The following is a 12,320-nucleotide window of genomic DNA, read 5'->3' on the forward strand; positions in this document are numbered from 1 at the left end:
GCGTGAGAAGACCGAGTCACAGAAGCTCTGCAGATTCTAAAAGCTGCGCGTGAGCGGGAACGTCAGTCGGTCAGGAGCTCCCTCCTCCTCCGCAAAGACACAACAACAGTCCTTCAATTCAATCCAGCGCCAAACTCATCTACAGACCCATGAATTAGTCCCCTGGAAAACTGAGAGCATGTTTTTAAAAATCCTGGATCTGCCCCAAAATTTAATGGATTCTTTCTCGTCTCCATATTCCACCTGACTAACACATTTACTGGAAATCTGCTCTGTGGGTTTAAATCCTGCTGACACACACACACACACACACACACACACACAGCCCTAGCTTAAATACAAAGAAGCCTCCTCCCTCCACTCACACTCCATTTCTCCCTCAATTCACCTCTTCATCTCCCCCCCCCCCACCACTCCATCCTTCTTCTCTCTCTCTCTCTCTCTGTGATATTCGATCGGATCTTTGTTTAGAATCAACTGCTCTGGGTTTCAGAGGATGTGGCTTTTCTTCAGTTTGCTTCCTGGTAAAACCTTTGTACACATGAAGAGCTTTGGGCGTGTGTGTGAGTGTGTTAGGTGGGAAGCTTTGACTGTGTGTGTGTGTGTGTGTGTGTGTGTGTGTGTGTGTGTGTGTGTGTGTGTGTTATGAGTTTGTGTGCGACGGCTTCATTACCCAGATTGAAAAGGAAAAAGGGAACAGAAGGGGGAGGGGTTTGTTGTCTCTCTGACGAGTTGCCAATAAAAGCCTCCGATATGATTCAGTGTCTGGCTCAGTGTTCGTCCCCGTGACTCAGGAAAGACAAGAAAGGCCGAGTCAGGGATGGAATGGGAGAGGAACTGGACCAGCGCCGCTTCCTAATGGGATTATTAATCCTCTCGTCCGCATCTTTCGGTGCCAGACGCGTTCACGGCCCGGGTCAGAGGGGAGAGAAGCCGACGGAGCCGGGTGCTCAGTCGCACCCCCGTGGAGGTTAAAGGTCACTCAGCGTTTAAAAGCAGAACGGAGTGAGATGTGTGATGAGAGTCGGCTGGTCTCAAAGTGATGCTGAGGTGTTGGGGGACGGACGCCATCAGGAAGTCAAACGTACACAGGAAGTGAAGAATGAGACTGAAAAACTGACACAAGTCGGCTCATCAATTAGTCGATAGATAGCGAGTATGACAATCAAATTAATTTGTTTGTGTTAAGCTGCTGAAATATGAGGATTTGTCACTTTTCAAAAGTTTTGTAAAATTGCAAATGAGGAAGCTGGTGTAGAACAAATACTGGAACAGTACATTAGTCAATAAAAAAAGGATTTCATAATATTCGTCGGAGAATAAAAGAAAAGCTAAATATTTATTGATCACACATTTTTAAATCTGTGGACTTTTTTCTTAGCGAAATTGAAATATTGATTTTAATGATCAAATTCCACAGTTTAATCATTAATTCTTTAATCTTTTACTCCCTGAATTACAATGTGAAACCAAATGTCACAAAGACATGAACCTGGGATCGGACAGAGAGTATGTGCGTGCGTGTGCGTGCGCGTGCGTGCGTGCGTGCGTGCGTGCGTGCGTGCGTGCGTGCGTGCGTGCGTGCGTGCGTGTGTGTGTGTGTGAGAGAGAGAGAGAGATGTGTAGCAGGTAGAAGCAGCAGTTGTAAAATATAATTATGATTAATGTGGTAACTGAAGGAAATGTTAAGTGGAGGTTAACAAAGTCATTCTCACACACACACACACACACACACACACACACACACACACACACACACACACACACACACACACACACACACACACACACACACACACACACACACACACACACACACACACACACACACACACACACACACACACACACACACACACTCTCTCTAAACGCTGATTTTGCAAGCTGCAGTCACAGAGAGTAAACGCAATCATAAAATGTATCTGGGTTCTCAGGACAGCAGTATTGCATTAAAGCAACATGTGCGTGCGTGTGTGTGTGTGTGTGCGTGTTTTGTGGCGACAGTCTCTTGCTTCCTGTTAAAGATGTTTCCAGAAACAGAGGCTGAGTCTATTTTTGGCCACAGAGAGAAAGAGAAGCTGAGAAGCTCTGAGGGTTAAAATAACCAAGAGGTTCACAGAGGCGTCACACAAACAACAAGGGAGGAAATAAAGTAAAAAGACAACAACAAACCAACAAAAAATGTAAAGAAGAAAAGCAAAGCGAGGGGAAAAGAACGAGTGTGACACTTGTGAAGTGTGGTGAAGGATGGACCGAGCAGCGTCACAGGAAACGATGTGGCCTCGAGTCCGGAAGTGATTCTCCTACTGAACATCTCGACACCGCGTCTCTCAGTTTTCAGTTTTCTACTTTTAATAATATTCAATTTTTCTTTCTATTCTGGCAAAGTCAAAGTCAAAAAGAAAGACGGACCTTTAACACAGAAAAATCAAAATGTCGCAGTCGGAGCTGAAGCTACAGTTTAGCAATGAAAAGTGCTTTATAAATGAAATTTAATATTATAATTATTATTAATATCAGGATTATAAAACCGGGCAGAAACAACTCGACGCCGAGGTTCTGCTCTCTGATGGATTTTGTTTACCCTCAAAAATCCTCCTCATGATTGATGGAAAACATTACGAATTCACTTCCCTGGTTATTAAAAATAAAAATAAAAATAGCACAACCTGAAACTGAACCATCATTATAATCATCATCACCAGCCTCCGACACGGAAAAGATTTCAAACCCGTCAAAACGCTTCTTGTCGTCAGTGTTCATTAGCCAGGACACGCGCACACAAGTTTCCACCGATTGATAACACACAATAGCACGTAAGCAGTTTGGCGCGCGCGCACACACACACACACACACACACACACACACACACACACACACACACACACACACACACACACACACACACACACACACACACACACACACACACACACACACACACACACACACACACACACACACACACACACACACACACACACCGTAAATAAATAGCGCCACAAACTGAGTCAGAAAAAGAAAAATAAGAGAGGATAATTAGAGGATGCAGATGAAAGGGTGAAAATGAAGAAAAAAATCATGGCGTCATGGCAACAGAGTGGACGGATGAAGGGAGGACGGGATGAAAGGAGGACGACGGGAAGATGAGGAGAGAGAGATAGAACACAGGCAGCGATGAAAGAGAGATGAACTGAAAGAAGATGAAACACTGAAAAGACGGAGGGGAAGTGAAGTAAACAGAAAAAGATTTCCTCTTTTTAAAATTATAATTCTTAAAGAACAGGGTTTTTGTTTTGTTTTTGAGTGAGTCATTTGAGACGATGACAGTTTCAATTCGTTTAGTTCGGTTTGTCTGCATTTCATCATCATCTCCTTCTGAAACGTTACAGACACTTCCTGTTCCGGAAGAAAATATTCATGATATGAAATTTATACATTTAAGAAAAAGAAATCATGTCAAAGAAAACATAGTAAGTTTTAAAAGACTCTCCTGAAAACATACTTTTGACGGACTTCCTACTGCCCCTGAACGTTCGAGGACTTGTGACCGCGAGGAGTCTTCTGATTGGACGCTGTGACGTCTGACATGAGGTCAAATCAATGCCGTCGTTAATATATTTTGACCTTGTGTCTTTTTTGTTTTAACTTTAATGGCCAATTAACTCTTTAAAAACACGTGTTTTTGAGATCTGTGTGTTGGACGTGTTGTTTGTTTTCTACGCTCCTTATTTTGGGAGGAACCACGTCTAGAACCGTTTACCACAGATACTATTTCTATCTCCTGCAGCGGACGAGAGCAGCTGTGCGTTGGTTTCATTCAGCTCCGTGTGTATCAACAGGTTTCAGCAGCGAAACGCTGCCGTAGAAAGTGGAAAGAAGGAAAAACAAGTTGAGATTCTAAAGATTCATTAAGAAAAGGTTTAAAGGTGTTTGATCAGGTAGAAGGAGACAAAGTGTTTAGTGGCTCCACTGATGGTGAACAAGTGAAGTAGAGGAACTTTCCATTCGTCCTCCATCTCTCCGTCTTCCTCTTACTCATCCTCACTCAATCACTCACTCCATGCCCCTTTCTCTCCCTCCATCTCTCTCCTCATCCCTCAATCCCTCCCTCCATTTCTCGCTCCTCATCTCCCTCCATCCTTCACTCCTCATCTCTCTCTCCATCCCTCGCTCCTCATCTCCCTCCATCCTTCACTCCTCATCTCTCTCTCTCCATCCCTCGCTCCTCATCTCCCTCCATCCTTCACTCCTCATCTCTCTCTCCATCCCTCGCTCCTCATCTCTCTCTCTCCATCCCTCGCTCCTCATCTCCCTCCCTCGCTCCTCATACTCTCTTCATCCGTCGCTCCTCATCTCTCTCTCTCTCCATCCCTCGCTCCTCATCTCCCTCCCTCGCTCCTCATACTCTCTTCATCCGTCGCTCCTCATCTCTCTCTCTCCATCCCTCGCTCCTCATCTCCCTCCCTCGCTCCTCATACTCTCTTCATCCGTCGCTCCTCATCTCTCTCTCTCCATCCCTCGCTCCTCATCTCCCTCCCTCGCTCCTCATACTCTCTCCATCCCTCGCTCCTCATCTCCCTCCCTCGCTCCTCATCTCTCTGTCTCTCAGTATTGACCCACACACTGTTGCAGCTGTATCACATCAAGCCAAGGGCATAAATCAAAGCAAACACACACACACACTGGTCATCCCACACACTCACGCACTCTCTTCAAGCCGTTTCTGTTTACAGGCGCGCACACACACACACACACACACACACACACACACACACACACACACACACACACACACACACACACACACACACACACACACACACACACACACACACACACACACACACACACACACACACACACACACACAAACTCGTCCTCATCACCCACACAGATTTCTGGAGCCGCAGTGAGCTGCAGATAAAAACTTCAGATACAGCGGGAACAGCAACGATGTAGGAAATCCACAGGAATGCTTAAATTAAAAAAAAAACCAACGTGTTGGTCTCCACTCAAAATGCCAGAAATATGAGCGGTTATATAATCTGAGTGCTGTTGCTATTTCAGCAGGGAAAGCGTTTGGTTTGGAAGAGAAAATGTAAGAGTTATTGATTCCTCACATCTAAAAATGATGGCGAGGTACAAGAGGTTCATATATACACATATATATATATATATATATATATATATATATATAAAAGTAAAAAGGTTGGATGTGACGAAGAAGAGGAAGAGCGGGGGATTCAAAAACTCTCCTGAGACTGTTGGAAATATATTTTTAGACATAGATATAGATATGTATGACACAAATGAGGGAAAAACATACAGAAAAAAATTAATAAAAATATAAAAATGAATAAACAAACAGGAGGAGGAAAAAAGAAAAGAACAAACATAGGGACTGGCCTTTTCTGTTTGTGTACTTTTATATGAACGTCCGTCCATCTCACACTCACACACACACACACACACACACACACACACACACACACACACACACACACACACACACACACACACACACACACACACACACACACACACACACACACACACACACACACACACACACACACACAATTCAAAGAAGTCGTTTGTTCTTTCGCCCCGCTCGCTTCCTGTGCCTCCTTGACTTTCCACAAAAGATGACAGGAGGAGGACGACGACGACCACAAGAGGATGTAAAAAGAAAAGAGGAATAAGAAAGAGAGAGAGAGAATCCTTATGTTCGTTTACATCGCCTGGTGAGGTGAAGGGGAGGTCAGAGGTCACTCTGCAGCAGCTGCTCACAGAGCTTCACATGGAACATGTGACACATACATGACGCTTGCTGCAACTGCTTCACAGAGTCATTCACAACGACACACTCAGTTTTCACACCAGGAAAATACAAAGATGGCCGACATGACGGCTCCTCTAAAGTGAGGCCAAATCATCAGGATCGCCCCCTGGTGTCTGGCTACAGTGTAAGTCATAAGCCCCGCCCCCCTGATGTCTGGATTCAGTATAAGTCATAAGCCCCGCCCCCCTAGGGTCTGTCTGCAGTATAGGTCGTAAGCCCCCCCCCCCCCTCCATGTTAGTAGATGGGACATGTAGACGTTAAATAAATGTTTCATTTGAGGTCGTTGTTATCGCACTGATGTACGTTCAAGTGTTGGAATTGCTAAATGTCTTAAATTTCATCACAGATTATTTGCTTTTTATGTATATACACTATTTAGGGCTAAGTACATCTCCTGAAGTAATAGCTTGATGTAAAGTGTTTGTCCCGAAATAGATAGAGTGAAAGAAAAAAGGTTCATTCCCCCTTGTGATGTATGTGAGTATTGATTGGCGACTGTGAGTGATGCTGCGCTCTGCCGTCATACATCTGCATGTAATGCTCCGTCGACAGACGCAACATGTACAGTGGAGCTGAACCATGTTCTCAGGATTTATGGTGATGTCCTCCTGCGTTTATGGAGGAAGCACCCATTGACTACACTTAAGAGCCTGAACTGTTATGCATTAACAATGACAGTAAATACTAATGTGGTACTGTTCATGTGCACGATGAGATAAATTATGCATAAACATCAGGGAAATTTAGAAACTGACAACGTTACTCTGAATGTCATCTGATGTCTCAGCATCGCGTTTGTATCTGCCTCTAGCGGAAAATATCAAAACTCTTATTCCTCTCAACTGAACTGATTCTTTTTCTTTATTCTAATGGAATTTAAAATGGCTTTTAATTTCTGAGATCCAAGTATTTCTATGTAAAGAAGACAGGACATGTCTAATGAAAAATAAAATAAAAAACCCTGTTGAATTGTTTGACAGGCTCCAGCTCTTACAACCTCTGCACAGACGAGCGGACACAAGTCTCAGGTCAAACCCAATCCAGCTCCCGCAGAGATATGAAAACAAGAACACACTCGCACAGAAAATCAATATCCATGGGCCTTAAAATCCAAACAAATCAGTCGAGTTTTACAGTCAGGAAATTATCAAACCTCCAGGGTCACGTTCACGTTGATGACGAGTGCTGGTCTATCTCTCACACACACACACACACACACACACACACACACACACACACACACACACACACACACACACACACACACACACACACACACACACACACACACACACACACACACACACACACACACACACACACACACACACACACACACAGTGTGTTAACTGTAAGCAGTGACTCCAGTGAATCTTTCTGACGTCCAGTGAGTTTAAAACTTGCTCCGCTATTAAGAAAACAGAAGAGATATTTAATTACAATGCCGACGCCTCCCGGGAGAAACGGAGGTGGCGTTCCCGGGGCTTCCAGGAATTTAGCGAGTCATTGCCGAGGAGCTCAATTAATCTAGTGGTGTGAAGGATGTTGTGTCACGTGATGAGAATTAGTGCCTCCTTAACAAGTCTCGACAAGTACGGCAACAGGCAGGGGACAAACTGAGGCAGAGACATTCATACAGTCTGGGTGAGGACGCTAACCTGAACCATCACGGCGAAAGGTCCGATGCTAATCCTAACGCTAATTCTTCCTTTTTTTTTGATGATCACTAATTTATTGTTTTCAGCAAGAAACAAAATCACAGATGAGTTCACAAAATTGCCATAGAGTGGTCAAATAAAAACATCTGCAATCAAAGAGAAAACTAAAATGAAACCAACTGATGGTCACCATCCCAAAAACTACACACACACACACACACACACACACACACACACACACACACACACACACACACACACACACACACACACACACACACACACACACACACACACACACACACACACACACACACACACACACACACACACACACACACACACACGGGGGTGGGAACACAAACACAATAATCCTCTTTGTCACTGAAACATAATCCCGACAAACGTGATGTACGTCACGTTACTTCACACGATCTCGTCAACAGAACTAATCACAGCATTGTGTGAAATATGACTGACAGCTGCTGAACGGAACACACACACAATTCTCTCCTCCAATGGGAGGCGAGCTGCGTGGTGACATCACTATTCAGAAAGTGACATGATGCTTTATAACTTGCTTTTGGCGTTCGTGAAGCTCTGACAGTTGTTAATCTCTTAATTATCGAGATAGTTGGCGATTCATTTTCTTTAACAAATTAATAATTTCAGATTTAAAATCTAAATAATGTATAACTATATATTGAAGATTGTTGATTCGTTTGTAAATGTGTTTTATTTCCTTCATTACATTATAAACGTATTAAACTGCTTAAAGTAAAATATGAATAACATAATTCAAAATGATACATTCACAATGTAATAACATATTTTGAAAATGTATTAAATCTGTTTTATTTAAATGATCATTTCTTACATATTTTTAGTCAATGTTAAATTTCTTTTAATTTGATTTGTTACAATTAAATGTATTATTTCTTTACATTATTAAAACTAATTTAAACCAATGAAACAAATATTTTTCTAAACAAAATAATAAAAAAAACAGGTAAAAAAAAATGTATCTACTTGAGCCTGAAACCATGGCAACCTCCTAAAGTTTTCTCATGCACTTATATGGGCGTCATGTCACATTATGTCGATGTCCTTTGAGATTTATCCGATCAATACCAGACTGATTATCAAACATCATCATCTGCTCCGGGAACGCCATCCCCTGACGACGTGGGTTGCTAAGGTATCACATGTCTCCTATTGATCCGAGCGGGATTTACAGTGACAGACGGTCAATGACGGTAATGGCTAATTATTTCAAAACCCACAAATGCATGATGGGAGTTTGTGTGTTTCTATTTGAAACAAAGCATTTGTCATTGTGGAGATGAGCTGATCAATAAGTGATAAGTCAGATGAGTGTGTGTGTGTGTGGGTGTTTTCCAGTAAGAAGCGCATCTCACAGTGAGGCTGATTACATCTGATCGGCTATCAAACCACAGGAATGTTCAGAGAGAAAAAACCATGCGAGCAGGAAGTGTTCGAGGCCTGAGCAAGAAGTCAGCTGACCTTGGATCAGACGTTAGATTTCAGGTGATTGAATGATAGACGGAGTGAATCCGCGGCCGCACAACAAGTCTTTGGCGAGATCAGGCGTCCCAGAGGAGGCCTGACGGAAGTTTACCATGACTTTCCCTGAGTTAGTTCAGGTGGTGAAATTGTGTCCAGTCATATTCCGATATGGACACCGCAGCAGGAGATTGTCCAGGAGTCGGACGTGTTCACAACGGCAGGAGCATCTACGGAAAGCTCAGGTCGAAGCCCGGAGCAGAGCCTCCGCTCGCTCGCCTCGAGCCTTCCGGAGATTCACCTGCTGTGCTCTCACATGTATCTCACTCGGACAGTTTTCGGGAAATCTTTCCTAAGTGGCTGGAAGGAAATTGTCCAGAGCAACATATGCGTTCTCCTTCCTGACTTATCCTGTGTTTCACTCAAACCCGTCAAAGTTCCTGTAATAATTCCAGAAGCTCTTTAACCACTGGGAATTCTGATCAACAACAACAACAACACATCCGCTCGTTCACGTCTTCCTACCTTGGCCCTCATCTGTCCCGACGTCGACACCTTGCGGATGAGTTTGTGCAGCGTTTCTTCTTGTTCGCCGTCGCTGTCCGACGACTCTTCTCCAGCTTCTCCAGACTATGAAAGAATTTTAAAAAAAAGGGTCACAGAGTAATAAATATACAACATTATGTTGAGCAGGACTCTCTGGTTGAGGTGGTGACAACTCGGGAATCACTTTACACGTCAAGGAGGGAGTAAACTGCACAGGAACTAACTTCTTCCCACGTTTACTCTCTGGTTGTTTGACCTTATGGGAAACGAAAGTTGTCTCTCGTCTATTATGAATGACGTTTTAATTTGTCGCTTCCTAAAAATTCGACTGCTAATCTTGATTGTGATGAAAAAAATTGATGCAGTTGAATCAGGGAGACGGAAACGCTCCGTCTCAAACCGAACCTGATCTTTCTCAGAGTCAGGACAGACGTGTCCCCCGACAGAGTATTGTAATGACAACTTCACAAATTACGGAACTCAGGTTGGAGCCAAGTCGGCGTTTGATCGGCCGCCGTCGATCGCTGTGAGTGAACTCTTTTAGGACGCGATTGGAGAGGACCGTCGCCTCCTCCCACTTGATTTCCAGACGACTCTGTGACAACTACAGCCGAACCCAGAGTTTCTCCTGGTGCAGCGTGTGACCACCTGTCGTCAGTCGTGTTGTCTGGAACTTGGAATAGCTGAACATGAATTTATGAATACAGACATGTTCTCTGCAGGACCAAGCAGGTGTTGGACTGAAGAACCAGTCTGACACAGTTAAGACCTCAGGCCGAAACAAAGACGACGTCCACATTATCTCATGGTTCGGTTCGTGAACGCTGAAGATTTAGTTTGATAGAAGTATGGAGATTACGCTTCGGCCCAAATCCCACAGAAAAACTCCCATTGTCAACGTACAAATTCGATTTTCATCAAGTTTCACAGAAGAGCGCCTCTTATATTCACATTAGAATTCTGAGAAAGGAAAGCAACTTTTCAACGCTGCAGCTTCACGAGGGATCGAACTGTACTTACGATGTGAGTCCTCTCGGCGTCGGCCTGGGGCGAGCCCAGCGCCTCGCCCGGCCCCGCCACGTACAGGACGTTGGGGTTGAGTTTGGACGCCATGATGAGTCGAGAGGCGAGAAATAGGGGAGAAGACGAGGAGTTGAGAATAAAAGAGGAGAGGAAGAAGGAGGGATAGAAGAGGAGGAGGAGGCGGAGGAGGAGGAGGAGACGTGAAAGGTCCACCAAGCAGAGGAGGAGAGTGATGAACGGGACGACACGCTCGTCGTCGTCCTCTCTCTCTTTTTCCGATCCAGGGCCAAGTCTGCAAAAGACGAGGGGATGAATTATTGATCAGAGGAGAGAAGCTGGCGCTAAAGAGAGATAGAGAGTGATAGAGAGAGAGAGAAACCGGCAGCGTCCACACCGGAAGTTCAGAACAGCAAAAACAACTCAAAACTGAATATTATACTAATATTACAAATTTTCTCTCTCATTTTTAAAACTGATGCAGAGCCAGTGATGATGATGATGATGATGATGAAGACCACTGGCTCAGTTTCCAGGTAATAAACACCAGAATTACTAACTGCAGGTTTGATGGGCACCAACAAAGTGCATGCATACTTGTGCATATAAATACATGTAGGGCTGCGTGCGTGTGCCTCCTTGATTAGGACGTGGACATGTTATTCAAAAACGAAGAAGAAAAAGGGAGAAGACAAAAAACAACCTGTCTGCGTCTCACTTCGCCCACGAAGTTGAACAGCAACACAGACTGAGCATGTGCGAGTTCCGCCTGTATCGGTTGTTTGTGGCTTCTAGGTTTAAAATAAAATAATAATATTAATAATAATAATAATAATAAAAAATAATAACAATAAAAGCAGCTTCATCATCCAGTCCCGTCCGACGCGCTGCTGCTGTGCGAACAGCGGAGATCATCATCATAATAATTATTATTATAATAAACGTCAATATTCAATGCAACTCCTGCATGTTGCCCTCAGCTGTCACCGTGACAACATCCATCAGCGACCTGCACGGACACGTTACCCCCGCCTCTGGCACAAACAGACCCGCCGTGTGTGTGTGTGTGTGTGTGTCGATCATATATGGACATCATTTACCTTCGCCCGTCAATTTCCTCCTCTTCCTCTCCCAGAGGTGAACCAGCGGCGGCGTCTCCCGCTCCTGTTGCCCGGCGATGGGGTGCTCGCGGCCGGCGGTCAGCGGCGGCGTGCGGGTCTCTCCGGCGGAGCTCGGCTTGCAGAGAGAGACGCGGTCGTACGCATCGCGTCGGAGCGAATCTGAATCAGGTAGGAGGAGGAGGAGGAAGGAGGGAGGGGGAGGAAGAGGAGGGAGGAAGAGGAGGGGGCGAGAGAGAGAGAGAGAGAGAGAGAGAGAGAGAGAGAGACCGCGTCGCGTCGCTGCTCCGAGGGTACGCGCGGAGCAAGTAAACGCGCGCGTACGCGCTCGGGAGGCGGACACCGGCGCGACGCGCGCATGCGTTGCAGACTCACAGCCGCGGCACCAATTAACGCACGTGCAACCGCGTGCACGAGTGGAGGACAACGAGGACAGTGAACGCACCATCGCCATCATCATCATCATCATCAGTCCGCAGGATCTAAGAAATCTGCAGTTAGTTTTCACTCTGAGCTCTAAATCATTAGTGTGTGTGTGTGTGTGTGTGTGTGTGATTCTCATGTAAAGGATAAACTTTTACTATTTTAAATGTCAGACATGATGTTGG

The 12,320-nt window shown here is 44.7% G+C and overlaps 1 protein-coding gene across 2 annotated transcripts in view; it reads right to left on the reverse strand.

Moving 5' to 3' along the window:
• Positions 1-12,006, reverse strand: part of si:dkey-172j4.3 (diacylglycerol kinase delta) — a 42,353-nt gene extending 30,347 nt beyond the window's left edge. For both annotated transcript variants that reach the window (XM_035605516.2, XM_035605543.2), the window contains exons 1-3: positions 11,695-12,006; positions 10,595-10,889; positions 9,554-9,658 (exon numbers count right to left, since the gene is read on the reverse strand). In XM_035605516.2, the coding sequence (XP_035461409.2) occupies positions 9,554-9,658; positions 10,595-10,687 (198 nt within the window). In that variant the 5' untranslated portion in view covers positions 10,688-10,889; positions 11,695-12,006. The remainder of the gene's footprint in view (positions 1-9,553; positions 9,659-10,594; positions 10,890-11,694) is intronic.
• Positions 12,007-12,320: the final 314 nt, after the last annotated feature.

This window comes from Scophthalmus maximus, chromosome 12 (genome assembly GCF_022379125.1).
Source record: "Scophthalmus maximus strain ysfricsl-2021 chromosome 12, ASM2237912v1, whole genome shotgun sequence".
NCBI classification, from domain to species: Eukaryota; Metazoa; Chordata; class Actinopteri; order Pleuronectiformes; family Scophthalmidae; genus Scophthalmus; species Scophthalmus maximus.